At 41.3% G+C, this 24543-nt stretch overlaps 5 protein-coding genes across 7 annotated transcripts; 2 read left to right on the top strand and 3 right to left on the bottom strand.

Moving 5' to 3' along the window:
- Nucleotides 1-1024: 1024 nt before the first annotated feature.
- On the bottom strand, nt 1025-3552 carry LOC115246775 (uncharacterized). Its single transcript, XM_029826077.1, has 8 exons — nt 3218-3552; nt 2969-3037; nt 2624-2863; nt 2418-2471; nt 2212-2334; nt 1989-2028; nt 1329-1580; nt 1025-1161 (listed from the first exon to the last, which is right to left on the bottom strand). Exons 2-8 carry the CDS (start codon nt 3017-3019, stop codon nt 1025-1027), a joined length of 897 nt encoding a protein of 298 aa, XP_029681937.1. The 5' UTR covers nt 3020-3037; nt 3218-3552.
- Nucleotides 3553-5936: 2384 nt separating this feature from the next.
- Nucleotides 5937-9107, bottom strand: LOC115247029 (uncharacterized). 2 transcript variants are annotated; one of them, XM_029827537.1, is made up of 10 exons: nt 8904-9107; nt 8520-8588; nt 8175-8414; nt 7969-8022; nt 7763-7885; nt 7543-7582; nt 6883-7134; nt 6591-6715; nt 6356-6448; nt 5937-6248 (listed from the first exon to the last, which is right to left on the bottom strand). In XM_029827537.1, exons 2-10 carry the CDS (start codon nt 8568-8570, stop codon nt 6162-6164), a joined length of 1065 nt encoding a protein of 354 aa, XP_029683397.1. In that variant the 5' UTR covers nt 8571-8588; nt 8904-9107; the 3' UTR covers nt 5937-6161. The 2 variants fall into 2 exon arrangements, with proteins under 2 accessions (XP_029683397.1, XP_029683398.1); XM_029827538.1 differs by lacking the exons at nt 6883-7134; nt 8904-9107 and having other exon boundaries at nt 8520-8634.
- Nucleotides 9108-10523: 1416 nt separating this feature from the next.
- On the bottom strand, nt 10524-14215 carry LOC115247030 (uncharacterized). Of its 2 annotated transcripts, XM_029827540.1 has the most exons (9): nt 14012-14215; nt 13628-13696; nt 13283-13522; nt 13077-13130; nt 12871-12993; nt 12653-12692; nt 11701-11825; nt 11466-11558; nt 10524-11358 (listed from the first exon to the last, which is right to left on the bottom strand). In XM_029827540.1, the coding sequence occupies exons 2-9, from the start codon at nt 13676-13678 to the stop codon at nt 11272-11274; spliced, it is 813 nt and encodes a 270-aa protein (XP_029683400.1). In that variant the 5' UTR covers nt 13679-13696; nt 14012-14215; the 3' UTR covers nt 10524-11271. The 2 variants fall into 2 exon arrangements, with proteins under 2 accessions (XP_029683400.1, XP_029683399.1); XM_029827539.1 differs by lacking the exon at nt 14012-14215 and having other exon boundaries at nt 13628-13742.
- Nucleotides 14216-19891: 5676 nt separating this feature from the next.
- LOC101067277 (small nuclear ribonucleoprotein E) lies at nt 19892-21829 on the top strand. Its single transcript, XM_003973743.3, has 5 exons — nt 19892-20075; nt 20436-20462; nt 20549-20611; nt 21057-21135; nt 21643-21829. Exons 1-5 carry the CDS (start codon nt 20022-20024, stop codon nt 21696-21698), a joined length of 279 nt encoding a protein of 92 aa, XP_003973792.1. The 5' UTR covers nt 19892-20021; the 3' UTR covers nt 21699-21829.
- Nucleotides 21830-22387: 558 nt separating this feature from the next.
- On the top strand, nt 22388-24456 carry LOC101067496 (small nuclear ribonucleoprotein E). The gene is made up of 5 exons (XM_003973744.3): nt 22388-22571; nt 23076-23102; nt 23190-23252; nt 23899-23977; nt 24253-24456. The coding sequence occupies exons 1-5, from the start codon at nt 22518-22520 to the stop codon at nt 24306-24308; spliced, it is 279 nt and encodes a 92-aa protein (XP_003973793.1). The 5' UTR covers nt 22388-22517; the 3' UTR covers nt 24309-24456.
- The last annotated feature ends 87 nt before the right edge of the window (nt 24457-24543 follow it).

Below are 24543 nucleotides of genomic sequence, written 5' to 3'. Positions count from 1 at the left end.
CCCAATTCTCCGGTCCGCTCAGCTTGTCAATAAACAGCTTGTCTAAATTGTGTGAGGTGAATGAAACAAGTACAATAAAATGATGAAAGTCGTAGAAAACCCCAACCTGTCAAGTTTCCAACAACTTTGTGGTCGAGTCAAGGCAACTCTCCCTCCTTTGAATAGCATCTATTTGATTAACCAGTTCTAGTCCTGTCTTTAAAGAACTTGTCCATTCTGTCCATTCCGCCAGTCCATTCTGTTTGGTCCATTTCATTCCTCGAACATCCTTTGGGGTTTTTAGCTTTTCTCAATAAGACGGTCATCTTCACTGGGTCCCCTGAGCGCCCATCGGAGACCTCAGGGTAAAACTTATGTCTGGTCTCATCAAGTAGCTTCATCTTCTCTTGTCTGCCCCTCAGCTCAAAGACATGCAAACCTTGCTGTTAGACCAGGTTATTTAGCCCTATTTAGTGTGGAAATTGCTTTTTTTTATGGAACCACGAAGAAGCAGGATCCAAAAATGTAGCACCAAGTACGAGGTAGGTGTTGTCAGTAGGGTAGAGCTGATACTGTCAGTGGAAACGCATCACCAGTCCCTAACAGTAACACTGTTGGGGGCTGTTTGTCAGCTGTCTGGGGAGGATGGTGATGACGCCTGAAGGGGTTTAGCACCAGCACTTTTGGGCCTCCTTCGTTTTGACATCAGTCGGTCCTGCAGGACACAATAGTTGACTTAATACATGGACTCACTCTTATCCTGATAATCGATGATATGGCACAAGGTTGATTACAGAACTAGGCTAAGAATAGATGACCTACATTGTGAGTATCATCACTGAAGGATATATCAGATTCTTCCTTTTCTCTGCTCATCAAGCAAGGACAGACTGCATGTAGGATTCTCCTCCAGAACTGTTTGAAAACAAAGAGGACAATTTGGACTCCAGGATTGTGTCGCGTGTAACGTGCTGCTACTGAGACACCACGCAAGGGTGGACTTTGTTCATCCAAATATATCATTGCTTTAAAGACTAATGAAGCATCACGGTCTCACCGATGGTTTGGGTTCCTCCTGGATCTCACCGTGGTGACGACATTGCTGGCTGCTCTGACTGACTGCTGCTTTCTTTGCTTTCAACTTAAATGTTTTCTTGAACCAGGACTTCAAGAAATTTTTCTCTGAAATGAAACAGACAAAAACAGACACGAGAAGCATCTTTATTGACCTTGACACAGACTTGTCCTGACTGTCCCGACTCCTCACAAATGTCTTCTGCATTTAATGGACATGGAACCCTCGACAGCTGTGACTGAGCAACCTGTTCCTGTATTCGTGTATAACTTACTTTTCTTAACCTGGCCACTGGCTGAGTTTGTTTCCTGGTCATGGCCACTGATCGAAGATCCACAAGAATCCAAAACACTGGTGTCGACTGAGTCTTTAAGAGACTCTGAGTGAAGGGATTCGACGCTCTGGTACATTTCTGCTACTTTCTCTTCCAAATTTGACTCTTCTTCATCACATTCCCATAGATCACCATCTTCTTTTTCCTCTTCTATTTCTTCAAGCTGAGGACAAAACCTTTCCCTAAGACACGCTGAGCAGACACAAACCAGCCAGTTACTTTTATCTGCTCTTAAATCTTATTAGCAATAGTATTCTAGAAACAAAACACTCAGAGAGCACAGACCTGCCCCTTACTTCACCCAATATTGTGACACACCTGTACTAGAGTGCATATATAGGCAGTAGTAAAAGAAGGTTACATAATTCACTAGCTTCTTTTACAGAGCCAAGGGTCTTTGGAAGATCAAAGGTCAAAATCCCTTTGGAACCCGAAACATCACCAAACTATAAGAAGCTCTTTCTTGGCCTGTTATCAACATTTCTTGAGAATTTAATTCAAATCCATTCATAACTTTTTAGTTATTTGGATGTCGACACGGCATCTTTCAGATGACCAGTTCAAATGTTTTCATGAGAAAGCTGGTGAAATAATCCATACCTTTTCCTCTAAATGTAAATGTTGACTGCCACAATATGAGCTGTAAAAAAAAAAAAAAAAAATGCATATTTGTTAAGAAACATCAGCTATTATACATGCTATGTTCAACCATTTTGAATATGTATTCTGGAACTTATTCTGTATAAATCAGAATGATGTCAACAGCCTTGACGTTTAACATTAAAGGACCAAAGTCCTGTGTTTTTGGGTTCTAAGCATTTACGTGGCGCTGTAGAGTCTCTGGCTCGCCGTTCCATGTACGCAGGGACTGTATCCACTGCCGGTAGATCAAGTTATTAAACTGAGTCTTGTCCGTGGCTACAAAGACCTCCAGGTTCTCCCTCACCTGGCGGACAAGAAAAGACTCAGTCTCATTTTTGGAAGAATGGTAAATTTGCTCTCTGGTTAGATAACAGTACAATAACACACCTCATTTTCGTCACAAAAGTCAAGTATGCTCAGTCTTGTTTCCCAACCAGCGATCTGTAAAAAAAGAAATGTATTAAGTCAATGTTCAAAAAAACATTCCTTTTTTCAGGTGGAGGCAAAGAATTGTGTTCATTTTCATTACCAAAATGAACACAATTCTTTATCAGAATCATCCCAAAACTTGCAAATTTGTAAGAGGTTTTAACCATTTCCATCAGGAACTGCTTGAATTGTTCCCTTTCTCTCAGCAGATCCTCTATTTCATTCTGCAGCGCTTCATTTTGTTCTTGCTGTATGGCATTGATGTCTACAGAAGTCTTCAGATCACTATTCAGCGAGACGGTAGCAGCAAGAGCTTCATCATCCAAAAGGGGCAATCTCTCCTTCTCCTGCTGGAGGAGTTCAGTTTGATTCTTAAAGAACTTCGCCTCCTCATTCAATAGAAACTAAAGATGGTAGAAAAACATCAATTTGTAAAACAGTCCTTGACCGCTGAAATACGACACCCTGAAGTGGGCCTTTTAACAGCCATGAGCATTAAAGATTGTTACCTGGTCCTCAAATAACTGGGTTTCCCCAGTTTCCCGCAGAGACAGGGCCATCTGTTGCTGTTGTAGTTTCTGCAAAAACATTCATCAGACATTGAGAACATTACATCCAGTGTGTCAGCATCTATGGTCAGTTTGGTTTATTGTACTGATTTGGGCTGGATACATTGTTATTAAGAGTAAAGATACTAATAAATGTGCTACAGTTAGACTCGGTGAAAGGATTGCTGGTTGAGGTGGATGGTTACTCACTATGATTCTGGTTAATGAATCTCTGAGAGGAATCTCTCGGCAAAGTTTTTGGTCAGAATAGATCGACGATTCACCTGGTTTTATCTACAACTCTGAGGTTGGGCAGGAAGGTTAAACAATATTAGTCTTACTTTTGAGGACAATAGTGTTGCGATGGCTTTGTAATCAAAGCCCTTTTATAAAGGCTTTCATCGTTTGAAGATCTAATGTGCTGTCTGGTTTTAGGTGCTATGGTCAACCTCTCCTGCTCTAACAGACCTGTAAGGAAATCTCAAATGAAGAAAAACAGTCCAGTTGACACAGAAAACTACCTTGGACATCTCAGATGGCTCAGAAAGTGTGATATGCAGTAGGGCTGTTCATAGCCCTTTAAAAAAAGCACAACTTGGTAAAATAAAAGCTTGACTTGACGTCAACAAGATCTCACTCAACTTGAGCAAAACAATATTCATTCAATATTCAACTTCCATTATAATGAGATCTTGAAATTAAATACTTATAATACACATTTTTACAGCATTGGGAACCTTGAAGAATGTTTGTTGTGAGTTTTCCTCCTACAGAAATTATATTAAAATAAAACATATGTTCACACCATCTTTTTACATTTTTATTTTTTTGAAAAAGCTCCAGGGAGCCACTAGGGCGGCGATAAAGAGCCACACGCGGCTCCAGAGCGGGTTGTCGACCCCTGTGTTGGGGTCCAGGGTGGTGTCTGTTTTTTCCCTCCAGGGGGCGTAGGGGAGCTTCATTGCCTACAGCTGGCACTGTGGGTAGGTGCACCTGTGGGCGATTGCCACCTGGCTGTCTACTTAAGGAGGGAGCGCCTGCCCATCGGGGCCGGAGTGTTTTGTTGTCTCTGTTGTCGTCCTGTTTGTTTCCTGGCACGCCCAAGTTCTCCATGCCGTTCTGCTGGACCGGTGAGCGTTCCGTGTCCGGTTCCTGGGTTCTCTGCAGTCCCAGAGGACTGCTTCTGGTCTGAGGACTCTCCGTTGGATCCCATGAAGTGCGGATCCTACTCCTGAGCTACCCGCAGTTCAGGAACCTCTTCTTCTTCTGCAGAGAAGTCCAATTCTTTTCTCCAGACCTTTTAGTTCCTTCAGCTTGGTAGTGTGACCGAGACACTGGTGCCATAAGCTGGCAGCTACTGTTGCATTGTGAAAGACAGATTCACCTCCTTCCACATCCAGCTGATATAGTCCATTGGCTCTTTGTGTTCCCATTCCTTTGAGAGTTCCATCTTTTCCACGAATGTAGCAGCGAGATCTCTTGACAGGAACTGCATTTCCTTTTTTGGTAGCAGCTCCCACCGAGAATAAATTCCCAGAAAGTTTTGGGACATACAGCACATCATACATTGTGACATTTTTTACATCACTTGACTTGAAGGTCATTGTCATATTGACATTTCCAATTCCTAGGGCATCAACCACCCTGCCGTCACCGAGTTTCACTGACTGTGCTTTGGAGTACTGTTGGTATTCCTGAAGAATTTCTTGATTACATGTCATGTGCTTTGACGCTCCGGAATCAATTAACCATTCAACTTGTTGTGTTTCTTCAGAGCTTTCCTTTCTAGACACAAAAGCACTTTCAAATGAGTCATCTTCATTCTCACACATCACATTTTTAGCCTTGTGGATTTTCTTTTTAGATTTATTCTTCAAGCTTGGACAGTCACGTTTAATGTGGCCTTCCTTCCCACACTTATAGCATCTCCATGTGCTTTGTCCTGTTCCCACTGCTTTGGAGCCATCCTGCACATTACCATGCAATTGTGATGACATTGCTGCTGCACCACCTGACGTACCACCACTAGCATTGACTCGCTTTTGTTCTTCATTGATTGATGCTTGCTGAACTAATTTCAGTGTCAGGTTGTCAATCTTTGTTTCCAGTGCAGTGACAATTGTAGCATAACTTGGTGGCAAACTTCCCAATAGTGTTACAACTTGGTCTTCCTCTTCAATTACAGCTCCAATTGCTGATAACTGATCAGTTAGCTCTTTCATTTGTTTAGGATGCTCAGTTAAACTATCTCCTCCTTTCATTTCACATCTGAAATATTTCTTCTTCAAAAATTGTTTATTTGAGTATCTCTCTCAAAATGGCCTCTCAGTGTAGTCCACACTTCTTTGGGAGTCTGGCAGCTCGTTATCAGATACAACTGGGGTGTACTTACATTTAGCACTAGCATAGAGAATGCGTTCTCTCTCCGTCTAGCGAACTCATCCTGTGCTGCTGCGTTCGCATCCGGGGCTAGCGTTTCTTCCTCTGTTAGCATACGCCACAGTCCTTTAGCCTTTAGCAAATGTTCCATCTGGAACTTCCATGTCACCCAATTCTCCGGTCCGCTCAGCTTGTCAATAAACAGCTTGTCTAAATTGTGTGAGGTGAATGAAACAAGTACAATAAAATGATGAAAGTCGTAGAAAACCCCAACCTGTCAAGTTTCCAACAACTTTGTGGTCGAGTCAAGGCAACTCTCCCTCCTTTGAATAGCATCTATTTGATTAACCAGTTCTAGTCCTGTCTTTAAAGAACTTGTCCATTCTGTCCATTCCGCCAGTCCATTCTGTTTGGTCCATTTCATTCCTCGAACATCCTTTGGGGTTTTTAGCTTTTCTCAATAAGACGGTCATCTTCACTGGGTCCCCTGAGCGCCCATCGGAGACCTCAAGGTAAAACTTATGTCTGGTCTCATCAAGTAGCTTCATCTTCTCTTGTCTGCCCCTCAGCTCAAAGACATGCAAACCTTGCTGTTAGACCAGGTTATTTAGCCCTATTTAGTGTGGAAATTGCTTTTTTTTATGGAACCACGAAGAAGCAGGATCCAAAAATGTAGCACCAAGTACGAGGTAGGTGTTGTCAGTAGGGTAGAGCTGATACTGTCAGTGGAAACGCATCACCAGTCCCTAACAGTAACACTGTTGGGGGCTGTTTGTCAGCTGTCTGGGGAGGATGGTGATGACGCCTGAAGGGGTTTAGCACCAGCACTTTTGGGCCTCCTTCGTTTTGACATCAGTCGGTCCTGCAGGACACAATAGTTGACTTAATACATGGACACACTCTTATCCTGATAATCGATGATATGGCACAAGGTTGATTACAGAACTAGACTAAGAATAGATGACCTACATTGTGAGTATCATCACTGAAGGATATATCAGATTCTTCCTTTTCTCTGCTCATCAAGCAAGGACAGACTGCATGTAGGATTCTCCTCCAGAACTGTTTGAAAACAAAGAGGACAATTTGGACTCCAGGATTGTGTCGCGTGTAACGTGCTGCTACTGAGACACCACGCAAGGGTGGACTTTGTTCATCCAAATATATCATTGCTTTAAAGACTAATGAAGCATCACGGTCTCACCGATGGTTTGGGTTCCTCCTGGATCTCACCGTGGTGACGACATTGCTGGCTGCTCTGACTGACTGCTGCTTTCTTTGCTTTCAACTTAAATGTTTTCTTGAACCAGGACTTCAAGAAATTTTTCTCTGAAATGAAACAGACAAAAACAGACACGAGAAGCATCTTTATTGACCTTGACACAGACTTGTCCTGACTGTCCCGACTCCTCACAAATGTCTTCTGCATTTAATGGACATGGAACCCTCGACAGCTGTGACTGAGCAACCTGTTCCTGTATTCGTGTATAACTTACTTTTCTTAACCTGGCCACTGGCTGAGTTTGTTTCCTGGTCATGGCCACTGATCGAAGATCCACAAGAATCCAAAACACTGGTGTCGACTGAGTCTTTAAGAGACTCTGAGTGAAGGGATTCGACGCTCTGGTACATTCCTGCTACTTTCTCTTCCAAATTTGACTCTTCTTCATCACATTCCCATAGATCACCATCTTCTTTTTCCTCTTCTATTTCTTCAAGCTGAGGACAAAACCTTTCCCTAAGACACGCTGAGCAGACACAAACCAGCCAGTTACTTTTATCTGCTCTTAAATCTTATTAGCAATAAAATTCTAGAAACAAAACACTCAGAGAGCACAGACCTGCCCCTTACTCCACCCAATATTGTGACACACCTGTACTAGAGTGCATATATAGGCAGTAGTAAAAGAAGGTTACATAGTTCACTAGCTTCTTTTACTGAGCCAAGGGTCTTTGGAAGATCAAAGGTCAAAATCCCTTTGGAACCCGAAACATCACCAAACTATAAGAAGCTCTTTCTTGGCCCGTTATCAACATTTCTTGAGAATTTAATTCAAATCCATTCATAACTTTTTAGTTATTTGGATGTCGACACGGCATCTTTCAGATGACCAGTTCAAATGTTTTCATGAGAAAGCTGGTGAAATAATCCATACCTTTTCCTCTAAATGTAAATGTTGACTGCCACAATGTGAGCTGTAAAAAAAAAAAAAAAGGCATATTTGTTAAGAAACATCAGCTATTATACATGCTATGTTCAACCATTTTGAATATGTATTCTGGACCTTATTCTGTATAAATCAGAATGATGTCAACAGCCTTGACATTTAACATTAAAGGACCAAAGTCCTGTGTTTTTGGGTTCTAAGCATTTACGTGGCGCTGTAGAGTCTCTGGCTCGCCGTTCCATGTACGCAGGGACTGTATCCACTGCCGGTAGATCAAGTTATTAAACTGAGTCTTGTCCGTGGCTACAAAGACCTCCAGGTTCTCCCTCACCTGGCGGACAAGAAAAGATTCAGTCTCATTTTTGGAAGAATGCTAAAATTGCTCTCTGGTTAGATAACAGTACAATAACACACCTCATTTTCGTCACAAAAGTCAAGTATGCTCAGTCTTGTTTCCCAACCAGCGATCTGTAAAAAAAGAAATGTATTAAGTCAATGTTCAAAAAAAGATTCCTTTTTCCAGGTGGAGGCAAAGAATTGTGTTCATTTTCATTATCAAAATGAACACAATTCTTTATCAGAATCATCCCAAAACTTGCAAATTTGTAAGAGGTTTTAACCATTATCATCAGGAACTGCTTGAATTGTTCCCTTTCTCTCAGCAGATCCTCTATTTCATTCTGCAGCGCTTCATTTTGTTCTTGCTGCATGGCATTGATGTCTACAGAAGTCTTCAGATCACTATTCAGCGAGACGGTAGCAGCAAGAGCTTCATCATCCAAAAGGGGCAATCTCTCCTTCTCCTGCTGGAGGAGTTCAGTTTGATTCTTAAAGAACTTCGCCTCCTCATTCAATAGAAACTAAAGATGGTAGAAAAACATCAATTTGTAAAACAGTCCTTGACCGCTGAAATACGACACCCTGAAGTGGGCCTTTTAACAGCCATGAGCATTAAAGATTGTTACCTGGTCCTCAAATAACTGGGTTTCCCCAGTTTCCCGCAGAGACAGGGCCATCTGTTGCTGTTGTAGTTTCTGCAAAAACATTCATCAGACATTGAGAACATTACATCCAGTGTGTCAGCATCTATGTTTAGTTTGGTTTATTGTACTGATTTTGGCTGGATACATTGTTATTAAGAGTAAAGATACTAATAAATGTGCTACAGTTAGACTCGGTGGAAGGATTGCTGGTTGAGGTGGATGGTTACTCACTATGATTCTGGTTAATGAATCTCTGAGAGGAATCTCTCGGCAAAGAAAGTTTTTGGTCAGAATAGATTGACGATTCACCTGATTTTATCTACAACTCTGAGGTTGGGCAGGAAGGTTAAACAATATTAGTCTTACTTTTGAGGACAATAGTGTTGCGATGGCTTTGTAATCAAAGCCCTTTTATAAAGGCTTTCATCGTTTGAAGATCTAATGTGCTGTCTGGTTTTAGGTGCTATGGTCAACCTCTCCTGCTCTAACAGACCTGTAAGGAAATCTCAAATGAAGAAAAACAGTCCAGTTGACACAGAAAACTACCTTGGACATCTCAGATGGCTCAGAAAGTGTGATATGCAGTAGGGCTGTTCATAGCCCTTTAAAAAAAGCACAACTTGGTAAAATAAAAGCTTGACTTGACGTCAACAAGATCTCACTCAACTTGAGCAAAACAATATTCATTCGATATTCAACTTCCATTATAATGAGATCTTGAAATTAAATACTTATAATACACATTTTTACAGCATTGGGAAACTTGAAGAATGTTTGTTGTGAGTTTTCCTCCTACAGAAATTATATTAAAATAAAACATATGTTCACACCATCTTTTTACATTTTTATTTTTTTGAAAAAGCTCCAGGGAGCCACTAGGGCGGCGATAAAGAGCCACACGCGGCTCCAGAGCGGGTTGTCGACCCCTGTGTTGGGGTCCAGGGTGGTGTCTGTTTTTTCCCTCCAGGGGGCGTAGGGGAGCTTCATTGCCTACAGCTGGCACTGTGGGTAGGTGCACCTGTGGGCGATTGCCACCTGGCTGCCTACTTAAGGAGGGAGCGCCTGCCCATCGGGGCCGGAGTGTTTTGTTGTCTCTGTTGTCGTCCTGTTTGTTTCCTGGCACGCCCAAGTTCTCCATGCCGTTCTGCTGGACCGGTGAGCGTTCCGTGTCCGGTTCCTGGGTTCTCTGCAGTCCCAGAGGACTGCTTCTGGTCTGAGGACTCTCCGTTGGATCCCATGAAGTGCGGATCCTACTCCTGAGCTACCCGCAGTTCAGGAACCTCTTCTTCTTCTGCAGAGAAGTCCAATTCTTTTCTCCAGACCTTTTAGTTCCTTCAGCTTGGTAGTGTGACCGAGACACTGGTGCCATAAGCTGGCAGCTACTGTTGCATTGTGAAAGACAGATTCACCTCCTTCCACATCCAGCTGATATAGTCCACTGGCTCTTTGTGTTCCCATTCCTTTGAGAGTTCCATCTTTTCCACGAATGTAGCAGCAAGATCTCTTGAAATGAACTGCATTTCCTTTTTTGGTAGCAGCTCCCACCGAGAATAAATTCCCAGAAAGTTTTGGGACATACAGCACATCACACATTGTGACATTTTTTACATCACTTGACTTGAAGGTCATTGTCATATTGACATTTCCAACTTTGTGGTCGAGTCAAGGCAACTCTCCCTCCTTTAAATAGCATCTATTTGAGTAACCAGTTCTAGTCCTGTCAATTCCTAGGGCATCAACCACCCTGCCGTCACCGAGTTTCACTGACTGTGCTTTGGAGTACTGTTGGTATTCCTGAAGAATTTCTTGATTACATGTCATGTGCTTTGACGCTCCGGAATCAATTAACCATTCAACTTGTTGTGTTTCTTCAGAGCTTTCCTTTCTAGACACAAAAGCACTTTCAAATGAGTCATCTTCATTCTCACACATCACATTTTTAGCCTTGTGGATTTTCTTTTTAGATTTGTTCAAGCTTGGACTGTCACGTTTAATGTGGCCTTCCTTCCCACACTTATAGCATCTCCATGTGCTTTGTCCTGCTCCCACTGCTTTGGAGCCATCCTGCACATTACCATGCAGTTGTGATGACATTGCTGCTGCACCACCTGACGTACCACCACTGTTATCATTAGCATTGACTCGCTTTTGTTCTTCATTGATTGATGCTTGCTGAACAAATTTCAGTGTCAGGTTGTCAATCTTTGTTTCCAGTTCAGTGACAATTGTAGCATAACTTGGTGGCAAACTTCCCAATAGTGTTACAACTTGGTCTTCCTCCTCAATTACAGCTCCAATTGCTGATAAATGATCAGTTAGCTCTTTCATTTGTTTAGGATGCTCAGTTAAACTATCTCCTTCTTTCATTTCACATCTGAAATATCTCTTCTTCAGAAATAGTTTATTTGCAAGAGTATCTCTCTCAAAATGGCCTCTCAGCGTAGTCCACACTTCTTTGGGAGTCTGGCAGCTCGTTATCAGATACAACTGGTGTGTCCTGTCTTTAAAGAACTTGTCCATTCTGTCCATTCCACCAGTCCATTTTGTTTGGTCCATTTCATTCCTCGAGCATCCTTTGGGGTTTTTAGCTTTTCTCAATAAGACGGTCATCTTCACTGGGTCCCCTGAGCGCCCATCGGAGACCTCAGGGTAAAACTTATGTCTGGTCTCATCAAGTACTGTCAGTGGAAACGCATCACCAGTCCCTAACAGTAACACTGTTGGGGGCTGTTTGTCAGCTGTCTGGGGAGGATGGTGATGACGCCTGAAGGGGTTTAGCACCAGCACTTTTGGGCCTCCTTCGTTTTGACATCAGTCGGTCCTGCAGGACACAATAGTTGACTTAATACATGGACACACTCTTATCCTGATAATCGATGATATGGCACAAGGTTGATTACAGAACTAGACTAAGAATAGATGACCTACATTGGGAGTATCATCACTGAAGGATATATCAGATTCTTCCTTTTCTCTGCTCATCAAGCAAGGACAGACTGCATGTAGGATTCTCCTCCAGAACTGTTTGAAAACAAAGAGGACAATTTGGACTCCAGGATTGTGTCGCGTGTAACGTGCTGCTACTGAGACACCACGCAAGGGTGGACTTTGTTCATCCAAATATATCATTGCTTTAAAGACTAATGAAGCATCACGGTCTCACCGATGGTTTGGGTTCCTCCTGGATCTCACCGTGGTGACGACATTGCTGGCTGCTCTGACTGACTGCTGCTTTCTTTGCTTTCAACTTAAATGTTTTCTTGAACCAGGACTTCAAGAAATTTTTCTCTGAAATGAAACAGACAAAAACAGACACGAGAAGCATCTTTATTGACCTTGACACAGACTTGTCCTGACTGTCCCGACTCCTCACAAATGTCTTCTGCATTTAATGGACATGGAACCCTCGACAGCTGTGACTGAGCAACCTGTTCCTGTATTCGTGTATAACTTACTTTTCTTAACCTGGCCACTGGCTGAGTTTGTTTCCTGGTCATGGCCACTGATCGAAGATCCACAAGAATCCAAAACACTGGTGTCGACTGAGTCTTTAAGAGACTCTGAGTGAAGGGATTCGACGCTCTGGTACATTCCTGCTACTTTCTCTTCCAAATTTGACTCTTCTTCATCACATTCCCATAGATCACCATCTTCTTTTTCCTCTTCTATTTCTTCAAGCTGAGCACAAAACCTTTCCCTAAGACACGCTGAGCAGACACAAACCAGCCAGTTACTTTTATCTGCTCTTAAATCTTATTAGCAATAAAATTCTAGAAACAAAACACTCAGAGAGCACAGACCTGCCCCTTACTCCACCCAATATTGTGACACACCTGTACTAGAGTGCATATATAGGCAGTAGTAAAAGAAGGTTACATAGTTCACTAGCTTCTTTTACTGAGCCAAGGGTCTTTGGAAGATCAAAGGTCAAAATCCCTTTGGAACCCGAAACATCACCAAACTATAAGAAGCTCTTTCTTGGCCCGTTATCAACATTTCTTGAGAATTTAATTCAAATCCATTCATAACTTTTTAGTTATTTGGATGTCGACACGGCATCTTTCAGATGACCAGTTCAAATGTTTTCATGAGAAAGCTGGTGAAATAATCCATACCTTTTCCTCTAAATGTAAATGTTGACTGCCACAATGTGAGCTGTAAAAAAAAAAAAAGGCATATTTGTTAAGAAACATCAGCTATTATACATGCTATGTTCAACCATTTTGAATATGTATTCTGGACCTTATTCTGTATAAATCAGAATGATGTCAACAGCCTTGACATTTAACATTAAAGGACCAAAGTCCTGTGTTTTTGGGTTCTAAGCATTTACGTGGCGCTGTAGAGTCTCTGGCTCGCCGTTCCATGTACGCAGGGACTGTATCCACTGCCGGTAGATCAAGTTATTAAACTGAGTCTTGTCCGTGGCTACAAAGACCTCCAGGTTCTCCCTCACCTGGCGGACAAGAAAAGATTCAGTCTCATTTTTGGAAGAATGCTAAAATTGCTCTCTGGTTAGATAACAGTACAATAACACACCTCATTTTCGTCACAAAAGTCAAGTATGCTCAGTCTTGTTTCCCAACCAGCGATCTGTAAAAAAAGAAATGTATTAAGTCAATGTTCAAAAAAAGATTCCTTTTTCCAGGTGGAGGCAAAGAATTGTGTTCATTTTCATTATCAAAATGAACACAATTCTTTATCAGAATCATCCCAAAACTTGCAAATTTGTAAGAGGTTTTAACCATTATCATCAGGAACTGCTTGAATTGTTCCCTTTCTCTCAGCAGATCCTCTATTTCATTCTGCAGCGCTTCATTTTGTTCTTGCTGCATGGCATTGATGTCTACAGAAGTCTTCAGATCACTATTCAGCGAGACGGTAGCAGCAAGAGCTTCATCATCCAAAAGGGGCAATCTCTCCTTCTCCTGCTGGAGGAGTTCAGTTTGATTCTTAAAGAACTTCGCCTCCTCATTCAATAGAAACTAAAGATGGTAGAAAAACATCAATTTGTAAAACAGTCCTTGACCGCTGAAATACGACACCCTGAAGTGGGCCTTTTAACAGCCATGAGCATTAAAGATTGTTACCTGGTCCTCAAATAACTGGGTTTCCCCAGTTTCCCGCAGAGACAGGGCCATCTGTTGCTGTTGTAGTTTCTGCAAAAACATTCATCAGACATTGAGAACATTACATCCAGTGTGTCAGCATCTATGTTTAGTTTGGTTTATTGTACTGATTTTGGCTGGATACATTGTTATTAAGAGTAAAGATACTAATAAATGTGCTACAGTTAGACTCGGTGGAAGGATTGCTGGTTGAGGTGGATGGTTACTCACTATGATTCTGGTTAATGAATCTCTGAGAGGAATCTCTCGGCAAAGAAAGTTTTTGGTCAGAATAGATTGACGATTCACCTGATTTTATCTACAACTCTGAGGTTGGGCAGGAAGGTTAAACAATATTAGTCTTACTTTTGAGGACAATAGTGTTGCGATGGCTTTGTAATCAAAGCCCTTTTATAAAGGCTTTCATCGTTTGAAGATCTAATGTGCTGTCTGGTTTTAGGTGCTATGGTCAACCTCTCCTGCTCTAACAGACCTGTAAGGAAATCTCAAATGAAGAAAAACAGTCCAGTTGACACAGAAAACTACCTTGGACATCTCAGATGGCTCAGAAAGTGTGATATGCAGTAGGGCTGTTCATAGCCCTTTAAAAAAAGCACAACTTGGTAAAATAAAAGCTTGACTTGACGTCAACAAGATCTCACTCAACTTGAGCAAAACAATATTCATTCGATATTCAACTTCCATTATAATGAGATCTTGAAATTAAATACTTATAATACACATTTTTACAGCATTGGGAAACTTGAAGAATGTTTGTTGTGAGTTTTCCTCCTACAGAAATTATATTAAAATAAAACATATGTTCACACCATCTTTTTACATTTTTATTTTTTTGAAAAAGCTCCAGGGAGCCACTAGGGCGGCGATAAAGAGCCACACGCGGCTCCAGAGCGGGTTGTCGACCCCTGTGTTGGGGTCCAGGGTGGTGTCTGTTTTTTCCCTCCAGGGGGCGTAGGGGAGCTTCATTGCCTACAGCTGGCACTGTGGGTAGGTGCACCTGTGGGCGATTGCCACCTGGCTGCCTACTTAAGGAGGGAGCGCCTGCCCATCGGGGCCGGAGTGTTTTGTTGTCTCTGTTGTCGTCCTGTTTGTTTCCTGGCACGCCCAAGTTCTCCATGCCGTTCTGCTGGACCGGTGAGCGTTCCGTGTCCGGTTCCTGGGTTCTCTGCAGTCCCAGAGGACTGCTTCTGGTCTGAGGACTCTCCGTTGGATCCCATGAAGTGCGGATCCTACTCCTGAGCTACCCGCAGTTCAGGAACCTCTTCTTCTTCTGCAGAGAAGTCCAATTCTTTTCTCCAGACCTTTTAGTTCCTTCAGCTTGGTAGTGTGACCGAGACACTGGTGCCATAAGCTGGCAGCTACTGTTGCATTGTGAAAGACAGATTCACCTCCTTCCACATCCAGCTGATATAGTCCACTGGCTCTTTGTGTTCCCATTCCTTTGAGAGTTCCATCTTTTCCACGAATGTAGCAGCAAGATCTCTTGAAATGAACTGCATTTCCTTTTTTGGTAGCAGCTCCCACCGAGAATAAATTCCCAGAAAGTTTTGGGACATACAGCACATCACACATTGTGACATTTTTTACATCACTTGACTTGAAGGTCATTGTCATATTGACATTTCCAACTTTGTGGTCGAGTCAAGGCAACTCTCCCTCCTTTAAATAGCATCTATTTGAGTAACCAGTTCTAGTCCTGTCTTTAAAGAACTTGTCCATTCTGTCCAATTCCTAGGGCATCAACCACCCTGCCGTCACCGAGTTTCACTGACTGTGCTTTGGAGTACTGTTGGTATTCCTGAAGAATTTCTTGATTACATGTCATGTGCTTTGACGCTCCGGAATCAATTAACCATTCAACTTGTTGTGTTTCTTCAGAGCTTTCCTTTCTAGACACAAAAGCACTTTCAAATGAGTCATCTTCATTCTCACACATCACATTTTTAGCCTTGTGGATTTTCTTTTTAGATTTGTTCTTCAAGCTTGGACTGTCACGTTTAATGTGGCCTTCCTTCCCACACTTATAGCATCTCCATGTGCTTTGTCCTGCTCCCACTGCTTTGGAGCCATCCTGCACATTACCATGCAGTTGTGATGACATTGCTGCTGCACCACCTGACGTACCACCACTGTTATCATTAGCATTGACTCGCTTTGTTCTTCATTGATTGATGCTTGCTGAACAAATTTCAGTGTCAGGTTGTCAATCTTTGTTTCCAGTTCAGTGACAATTGTAGCATAACTTGGTGGCAAACTTCCCAATAGTGTTACAACTTGGTCTTCCTCCTCAATTACAGCTCCAATTGCTGATAAATGATCAGTTAGCTCTTTCATTTGTTTAGGATGCTCAGTTAAACTATCTCCTTCTTTCATTTCACATCTGAAATATCTCTTCTTCAGAAATAGTTTATTTGCAAGAGTATCTCTCTCAAAATGGCCTCTCAGCGTAGTCCACACTTCTTTGGGAGTCTGGCAGCTCGTTATCAGATACAACTGGTGTGTCCTGTCTTTAAAGAACTTGTCCATTCTGTCCATTCCACCAGTCCATTTTGTTTGGTCCATTTCATTCCTCGAGCATCCTTTGGGGTTTTTAGCTTTTCTCAATAAGACGGTCATCTTCACTGGGTCCCCTGAGCGCCCATCGGAGACCTCAGGGTAAACCTTATGTCTGGTCTCATCAAGTACTGTCAGTGGAAACGCATCACCAGTCCCTAACAGTAACACTGTTGGGGGCTGTTTGTCAGCTGTCTGGGGAGGATGGTGATGACGCCTGAAGGGGTTTAGCATCAGCACTTTTGGGCCTCCTCCGTTTTGACATCAGTCGGTCCTGCAGGACACAATAGTTGACTTAATACATGGACTCACTCTTATCCTGATAATCGATGATATGGCACAAGGTTGATTACAGAACTAGACTAAGAATAGATGACCTACATTGGGAGTATCATCACTGAAGGATATATCAGATTCTTCCTTTTCTCTGCTCATCAAGCAAGGACAGACTGCATGTAGGATTCTCCTCCAGAACTGTTTGAAAACAAAGAGGACAATTTGGACTCCAGGATTGTGTCGCGTGTAACGTGCTGCTACTGAGACACCACGCAAGGGTGGACTTTGTTCATCCAAATATATCATTGCTTTAAAGACTAATGAAGCATCACGGTCTCACCGATGGTTTGGGTTCCTCCTGGATCTCACCGTGGTGACGACATTGCTGGCTGCTCTGACTGACTGCTGCTTTCTTTGCTTTCAACTTAAATGTTTTCTTGAACCAGGACTTCAAGAAATTTTTCTCTGAAATGAAACAGACAAAAACAGACACGAGAAGCATCTTTATTGACCTTGACACAGACTTGTCCTGACTGTACCGACTCCTCACAAATGTCCTCTGCATTTAACGGACATGGAACCCTCGACCGCTGTGACTGAGCAACCTGTTCCTGTATTCGTGTATAACTTACTTTTCTTAACCTGGCCATTGGCTGAGTTTGTTTCCTGGTCATGGCCACTGATCGAAGATCCACAAGAATCCAAAACACTGGTGTCGACTGAGTCTTTAAGAGACTCTGAGTGAAGGGATTCGACGCTCTGGTACATTTCTGCTACTTTCTCTTCCAAATTTGACTCTTCTTCATCACATTCCCATAGATCACCATCTTCTTTTTCCTCTTCTATTTCTTCAAGCTGAGGACAGAACCTTTCCCTAAGACACGCTGAGCAGACACAAACCAGCCAGTTACTTTTATCTGCTCTTAAATCTTATTAGCAATAATATTCTAGAAACAAAACACTCAGAGAGCACAGACCTGCCCCTTACTTCACCCAATACTGTGACACACCTGTACTAGAGTGCATATATAGGCAGTAGTAAAAGAAGGTTACATAGTTCACTAGCTTCTTTTACTGAGCCAAGGGTCTTTGGAAGATCAAAGGTCAAAATCCCTTTGGAACCCGAAACATCACCAAACTATAAGAAGCTCTTTCTTGGCCTGTTATCAACATTTCTTGAGAATTTAATTAAAATCCATTCATAACTTTTTAGTTATTTGGATATCGACACGGCATTTTTCAGATGACCAGTTCAAATGTTTTCATGAGAAAGCTGGTGAAATAATCCATACCTTTTCCCCTAAATGTAAATGTTGACTGCCACAATATGAGCTGTAAAAAGAAAAAAAGCATATTTGTTAAGAAACATCAGCTATTATACATGCTATGTTCAACCATTTTGAATATGTATTCTGGACCTTATTCTGTATAAATCAGAATGATGTCAACAGCCTTGACGTTTAACATTAAAGGACCAAAGTCCTGTGTTTTTGGGTTCTAAGCATTTACATGGCGCTGTAGAGTCTCTGGCTCGCCGTTCCATGTACGCAGGGACTGTATCCACTGCCGGTAGATCAAGTTATTAAACTGAGTCTTGTCCGTGGCTACAAAGACCTCCAGGTTCTCCCTCACCTGGCGGGCAAGAAAAGATTCAGTCTCATTTTTGGAAGAATGCTAAAATTGCTCTCTGGTTAGATAACAGTACAATAACACACCTCATTTTCGTCACAAAAGTCAAATATGCTCAGTCTTGTTTCCCAACCAGCGATCTGTAAAAAAGGAAATGTATTAAGTCAATGTTCAAAAAAACATTCCTTTTTTCAGGTGGAGGCAAAGAATTGTGTTCATTTTCATTACCAAAATGAACACAATTCTTTATCAGAATCATCCCAAAACTTGCAAATTTGTAAGAGGTTTTAACCATTTCCATCAGGAACTGCTTGAATTGTTCCCTTTCTCTCAGCAGATCCTCTATTTCATTCTGCAGCGCTTCATTTTGTTCTTGCTGCATGGCATTGATGTCTACAGAAGTCTTCAGATCACTATTCAGCGAGACGGTAGCAGCAAGAGCTTCATCATCCAAAAGGGGCAATCTCTCCTTCTCCTGCTGGAGGAGTTCAGTTTGATTCTTCAAGAACTTCGCCTCCTCATTCAATAGAAACTAAAGATGGTAGAAAAACATCAATTTGTAAAACAGTCCTTGACCGCTGAAATACGACACCCTGAAGTGGGCCTGTTAACAGCCATGAGCATTAAAGGTTGTTACCTGGTCCTCAATTAACTGGGTTTCCCCAGTTTCCCGCAGAGACAGGGCCATCTGTTGCTGTTGTAGTTTCTGCAAAAACATTCATCAGACATTGAGAACATTACATCCAGTGTGTCAGCATCTATGTTTAGTTTGGTTTATTGTACTGATTTTGGCTGGATACATTGTTATTAAGAGTAAAGATACTAATAAATGTGCTACAGTTAGACTCGGTGGAAGGATTGCTGGTTGAGGTGGATGGTTACTCACTATGATTCTGGTTAATGAATCTCTGAGAGGAATCTCTCGGCAAAGAAAGTTTTTGGTCAGAATAGATTGACGATTCACCTGATTTTATCTACAACTCTGAGGTTGGGCAGGAAGGTTAAACAATATTAGTCTTACTTTTGAGGACAATAGTGTTGCGATGGCTTTGTAATCAAAGCCCTTTTGTAAAGGCTTTCATCGCTGTCTGGGTTTGGGTGCTATGGTCAACCTCTCCTGCTCTAACAGACCTATAAGGAAATCTCAAATGAAGAAAAACAGTCAGGTTGACAAAGAAAACTACCTTGGACATCTCAGATGGCTCAGAAAGGGTGATATGCAGTAGGGCTGTTCATAGGCCTTTTAAAAAAAGCACATCTTGGTAAAATAAAAGCTTGACTTGACGTCAACAAGATCTCACTCAACTTGAGCAAAACAATATTCATGGTATTTGGTAACAATAGGCGTTGACATCAAGCTCCACAGCCCATTGAGGGTAAATGAAATTAAACTCCCTGGAAAGTTCACATCAGTCATATTCATACCTCGCTATCAAAAAGTATCAATTTTTACACTAATTATTTATAGAATCTAAACTTAATCTCTGTTAGTGTTCCAATCTACACAGCAACGTTCATGTGCAAAAATAAGCAATCTATTACAATGCAACATTCAGAAAATGTTCCAGAAATGAGGCAGTGCACGACATAATAGGAAAATCAAACTTTAGATAATTCAATTTGCACAAGTAAAACAATGTCTAATGTTTCTTTTAATTTTGGGGCCTGCCGTTTTCAGAACAGAATAACCAGAAGGAATGGAAACCTTTCTCAAATTACATAACGTGTTTTGCCAATTGCTCCAATCCGGCTTCCGTAGATAGTAGGAAGTGACGTCTTCGATAGGAAGGCGGAATCTGCCTCAAATTTCGTATTTACGAAGTACATTGAAGCGCACTCTCTTGAAAAGTGCAATTTTTTCAAAAGGTCTACCGATCGCGGTTGATTTGTCGAAGACATGGCATACAGAGGACAGGGACAAAAGGTCCAGAAGGTTATGGTGCAGCCCATTGTATCCTCCCTTCGGCAAAAAGAACAAAAGACGCCGTTGAATCGAATTTGCTACAATGATGTAGCAGCTAGCTAGGCTAACCGTCTCACCGCGGTTATGGCTTCAATAATTTCCCTTCAGTTTGACAATCGCATTTTCATGTGATATCTGCTGTTAAAATTAATTGTGGCTAAAGTTACAATCGTCTATTTATTGTTTAGAAGGCTCTACATCTCTAGCATATCTTGCGGTCAGTGGAATTAACTACTTTTTAAACGGATCCAACATGAGATATTTACACAGTTCAGTAGAGAAACAAAGAAAAGATCCGTATTCATGTTCTTTCCTTTGTACATTAGTTTCCTTGACGGCGTTTATCAGAACCTAATTTTCAGGTATCTGCAAAATGTAAGTAAAAAAGTCCACTACTGTATTTTCTGAATTATGTGTGCTATAGTTCTAATGGGTATTTATTTCTCTTTCCTTATTCCCAGCGCTCTCGGATCCAGGTTTGGTTGTATGAACAGGTCAACATGCGGATAGAAGGCTGCATCATTGTAGGTTTCTATGCTTTTGCTATATCAGGTCAACTTTTAAAGTGTATAATTCAGTCTGTTTTAAACAGTGGAAGAGCTTGAGTCCAAGAACCTGAATAACATCTGAAATTATTGGGAATAAAATCTGAAATTATTGGGTGGTCAGTTCAGATCTGCACCACTTGATACACATTAAAGGCAACAATATTGCCTGATGCTGCTCCCATTGCGCCGTGCTGCCAGCGTGACTGAAGGATGGGTCTGTTAAGCTGTGGCACGGATGTCTTTTCTTTTTCTCTCCCTCCTGTACTTGTCTCTCACATTTTTTCAGTCTCCTACAATCAGCTGTAAACAACACGCACAACATCACCATCGTTCCCTCTGTGTGTAGTCGCCTAACTAAAATGGTATGTTAAACCTGTTCCTGCTGGAGCCCATTTGAACTGTTTTTTTTTTTTTTTTTCAGGGCTTTGACGAGTACATGAACCTAGTTCTAGATGATTCTGAAGAAATTCACATGAAGACTAAGAACAGAAAGCCCCTGGGTAAGAACAGCCTGCATTTAAACACTTTTAAATGTTTAATTCTGACAATTCTCAAGATGTACATTATTATAATGAATCAGTTATAGCTTAAAGCTCAGTTTCACCCATGAGGCCACAGTTTGAGATCACTTATTTATAGGTAACAATTTTTTTTTTTTTAAAAGCTTTTTCTCAGCTGGTCATATCAGGTCAATCTTATTATTATTTGACACTGAACCCTGTTCTGCCTTTTACCCGCTGTTGTGTGTGTGCTGAAGGGTAAACTCCATTGTGACACACAAAATGTACAACACCAAAGTTAGGATAAGAAAGGTGTGTAGAACATACCTGAGTTGAAATTTTAGGCAATTTCTCAATAGCATGGCACCATTTGGTATTTGTTTGGAGGAGAACCAGATACAGAACACAATGCTAAAAAACTGAACAGGCACTAATTGTTCTAATGCTGTTTGGACTTCTAATCACCTCCATTGGGGATTGTCCCCCTTTGTCCTCTTTGTCTTTCAGGGAGGGTCATGTTGAAAGGAGACAACATCACTCTGCTGCAGAGTGTGTCCAACTAGGGCCCTGGAGACACCAAGAAGCTAATCCTTCCTAGAAAGAAATGTTTCTTTTTTAATACAAATTAGGTTGTATGCTGATTGCAGTTTTCTTTCTATGACTTTTGAGAATAAAACTTTTTTTTTTCATGACATTTGGCTGCATCGCCTCCTAGTGGCAGATTCGAGTATGGCTGTTTAATTTATAAGAAATGAAAGCACGATTTGAAATCAATCCGAATGCATGTATACAAAAGTGGGACGTTTTAACAACCTACATTTGGACTAACTAAACTCTACATGAAATATAGGGGAATTTACATTTTCCTGTCGTTTTTGCGCTCTGCTTCATTTTGCTACCTTGATTGGTGTTTTCTTCAGGTCTAGAATGACTGACAGGTTATGGCTGTCGAGTTATCCACATACAGACGCGTTTCTGGTCTATTTCTTTGTCGTTTCCACATCTTCCTTTGAAAATTTTAAAGAAAGGTATATTTCTCTTGCGGCTTTAACGGTCGATTAGAAAAATTAAAATTATGTGAAAATGATTTTCAGTATAGAATAATCGACACTACGGTGACTCAAAGACGGAAGATCTGAGAGGTGCTTCATTTTTAAGAGGTAAATCACGTCACGTACATCACTCCATCACTAAAGGCAGGTGCGTCTCAAACTCCCTACGGTGTAATGACCCAGCTCGGCTTCCGTAATTATTAGGAAGTGACGTCACAGGAAAGGGCGGAATCTGCCTTAAACCTCGTACTGAGAAGTACATGTGCACTCTCAAAAAGTGCATTTTTCTATCTCAAAAGGTCTACCGATCGCGGTTGATTTGTCGAAGACATGGCATACAGAGGACAGGGACAAAAGGTCCAGAAGGTTATGGTGCAGCCCATTGTATCCTTTCTTTGCAAAAAAACATATATATGCGGTAGGATTATTTGCTACAATGATTTAGCAGCTAGGCTAACCGTCTCATCGTGGTTATGGTTTCATTCATTTTCACTATTTCTAGCAATCCTAGATTCAGTGAATTCTCGCTGTTAGAATTAACTGGACCCATAGTTATAATGGTCCAAAGCTACCAATGCTCAAATGAATGCGTATATCTGTAAGTAGCGGTCAATCTAAAAGGAATTTAGGCTTAAGACCGATCCTCCAATTATGTAGCTGAATTTGAAGGGACTTTGTTTTCAATATCAGGACATATTTAACCATTTAATTTTTGAAATTTTAGGGGAAGCTGAGCTTACAGTTTTAGAGAATCTGGCCTCCAAAGACCAAGCGGCTAACCTTGGAAGTATGACTGAGATAGTAATCTGATGGTTTATATGTTGCCATTATTTAGCTGTATTCGTGTTCTTGCTTTTGTACATTAGTTTCCTTGACGTCCTTTATCAGAACCTAATTTTCAGGTATCTTCAAAATGTAAGTAAAAAATGTCCGATACTGTATTTTCTGATTTCTGTGTGCTATAGTTCTAATGGGTATTTATTTCTCTTTCCTTATTCCCAGCGCTCTCGGATCCAGGTTTGGTTGTATGAACAGGTCAACATGCGGATAGAAGGCTGCATCATTGTAGGTTTCTATGCTTTTGCTATATCAGGTCAACTTTTGAAGTGTGTAATTCAGTCTGTTTTGAACAGTGGAAGAACTTGAGTCCGAGAACCCGAATAACATCTGAAATTATTGGTGATCAGTTCAGATCTGCACCACATGGTTTTCCCTTATACCTTTAGATATTTGACAGTCTGGACTGAAAAGAATTAGTGTGGATAGATTAGAAGATTTCTCTGACTTTGCAGACAAAACACTGTTGAGTGAGCATCAATGTGCACCTTCAGAATCTTTCAGATCTTTTCACTCACAAGCAAGTGTTCTGTTTTTCCTTGCAAATGTGTCTTTTTTCTAGTTTCATTTTTCTTTGTCATCATCACTCCCTTTTACCAATGTAGGGCTTCTACTGGTGGAATAAAACTTATAGCTGGATAGCCAGTTCTAAATAAATAAAATATTGCATGGTCTTATGTTGTCACGTGTTCTGCGGGGATTTGCCATCTGTCATTGTCCTGAACTACGAACAGAATTTCGACTTTTGTTTTAATCATGTTTACCTGCTTAAGGTTGGACTGTATAACCGCACCAGCAGCAGATAAAATAACCACCAGAACACGATATTAACCTGTTCTGCTGGAGCCCATTTAAACTGTTCTGCTTTTCTCAGGGCTTTGACGAGTACATGAACCTAGTTCTAGATGATTCTGAAGAAATCCACATGAAGACTAAGAACAGAAAGCCCCTGGGTAAGAACAGCCTGCATTTTAACAATTAAACACTTACTTCTGACAATTCACAAAATGTACATTATTACAATGAATCAGTGATAGCTTAAAGTTCAGTTTCACCTATGAAGCCACAGTTTGGGACCACGTATTTATAGGTGACTAAACTTTTTCAGCTGTTGTGGCTCATTTCAGGTCACTATTATTTGACACGATCAACCCTATTTTGCACCATTGATTATTTGTATTTTTGCCATTGGGGATTGTCCCCCTTTGTCCTCTTCATTGTCTTTCAGGGAGGGTCATGTTGAAAGGAGACAACATCACTCTGCTGCAGAGTGTGTCCAACTAGGGCCCTGGAGACACCAAGAAGCTAATCCTTCCTAGAAAGAAATGTTTCTTTTTTATACAAATTTCATTGTTTTCAGTTAATATTACATGGTGGTTGCAGTTTTCTTTCTATGACTTTTGAGAATAAAACTTTTTTCTTGTGATTGTAATTGGGTCATTTTACAGCATCACCCCCTAGTGGCAGATTGGAGTATTGCTTTTTTAAATGTAGGTCAACCTCAAACAGCAGAGAGAAC

This window comes from Takifugu rubripes, chromosome 19 (assembly GCF_901000725.2).
Source record: "Takifugu rubripes chromosome 19, fTakRub1.2, whole genome shotgun sequence".
NCBI lineage: Eukaryota > Metazoa > Chordata > Actinopteri > Tetraodontiformes > Tetraodontidae > Takifugu > Takifugu rubripes.
This window is presented reverse-complemented; position numbering and strand designations above follow the sequence as displayed.

Excerpts from the sequence above, each read along its gene's own strand:
- LOC101067277 (XM_003973743.3), top strand. The coding sequence starts at position 20,022 with ATGGCATACAGAGGACAGGGACAAAAGGTCCAGAAGGTTATGGTGCAG. Across the intron at positions 20,076-20,435 it reads AGGTTATGGTGCAGCCCATT|AACCTAATTTTCAGGTATCT; the intron begins GTATCCTCCCTT and ends GGCGTTTATCAG. Across the intron at positions 20,612-21,056 it reads GGATAGAAGGCTGCATCATT|GGCTTTGACGAGTACATGAA; the intron begins GTAGGTTTCTAT and ends TTTTTTTTTCAG.
- LOC115247030 (XM_029827539.1), bottom strand. The coding sequence starts at position 13,708 with ATGTTTTTGCAGAAACTACAACAGCAACAGATGGCCCTGTCTCTGCGG. Across the intron at positions 12,994-13,076 it reads ACTTTTGTGACGAAAATGAG|GTGAGGGAGAACCTGGAGGT; the intron begins GTGTGTTATTGT and ends CTTGTCCGCCAG. Across the intron at positions 11,826-12,652 it reads ATTTACATTTAGAGGAAAAG|AGAAAAATTTCTTGAAGTCC; the intron begins GTATGGATTATT and ends GTTTCATTTCAG.
- LOC115246775 (XM_029826077.1), bottom strand. The coding sequence starts at position 3,019 with ATGGCCCTGTCTCTGCGGGAAACTGGGGAAACCCAGTTATTTGAGGAC. Across the intron at positions 2,335-2,417 it reads ACTTTTGTGACGAAAATGAG|GTGAGGGAGAACCTGGAGGT; the intron begins GTGTGTTATTGT and ends CTTGTCCGCCAG. Across the intron at positions 2,029-2,211 it reads CAGAGACTCTACAGCGCCAC|CTCATATTGTGGCAGTCAAC; the intron begins GTAAATGCTTAG and ends TTTTTTTTACAG.
- LOC101067496 (XM_003973744.3), top strand. The coding sequence starts at position 22,518 with ATGGCATACAGAGGACAGGGACAAAAGGTCCAGAAGGTTATGGTGCAG. Across the intron at positions 22,572-23,075 it reads AGGTTATGGTGCAGCCCATT|AACCTAATTTTCAGGTATCT; the intron begins GTATCCTTTCTT and ends GTCCTTTATCAG. Across the intron at positions 23,103-23,189 it reads TTTTCAGGTATCTTCAAAAT|CGCTCTCGGATCCAGGTTTG; the intron begins GTAAGTAAAAAA and ends CCTTATTCCCAG.
- LOC115247029 (XM_029827537.1), bottom strand. The coding sequence starts at position 8,570 with ATGGCCCTGTCTCTGCGGGAAACTGGGGAAACCCAGTTATTTGAGGAC. Across the intron at positions 7,583-7,762 it reads CAGAGACTCTACAGCGCCAC|CTCACATTGTGGCAGTCAAC; the intron begins GTAAATGCTTAG and ends TTTTTTTTACAG. Across the intron at positions 7,135-7,542 it reads ATTTACATTTAGAGGAAAAG|CGTGTCTTAGGGAAAGGTTT; the intron begins GTATGGATTATT and ends GTGTCTGCTCAG.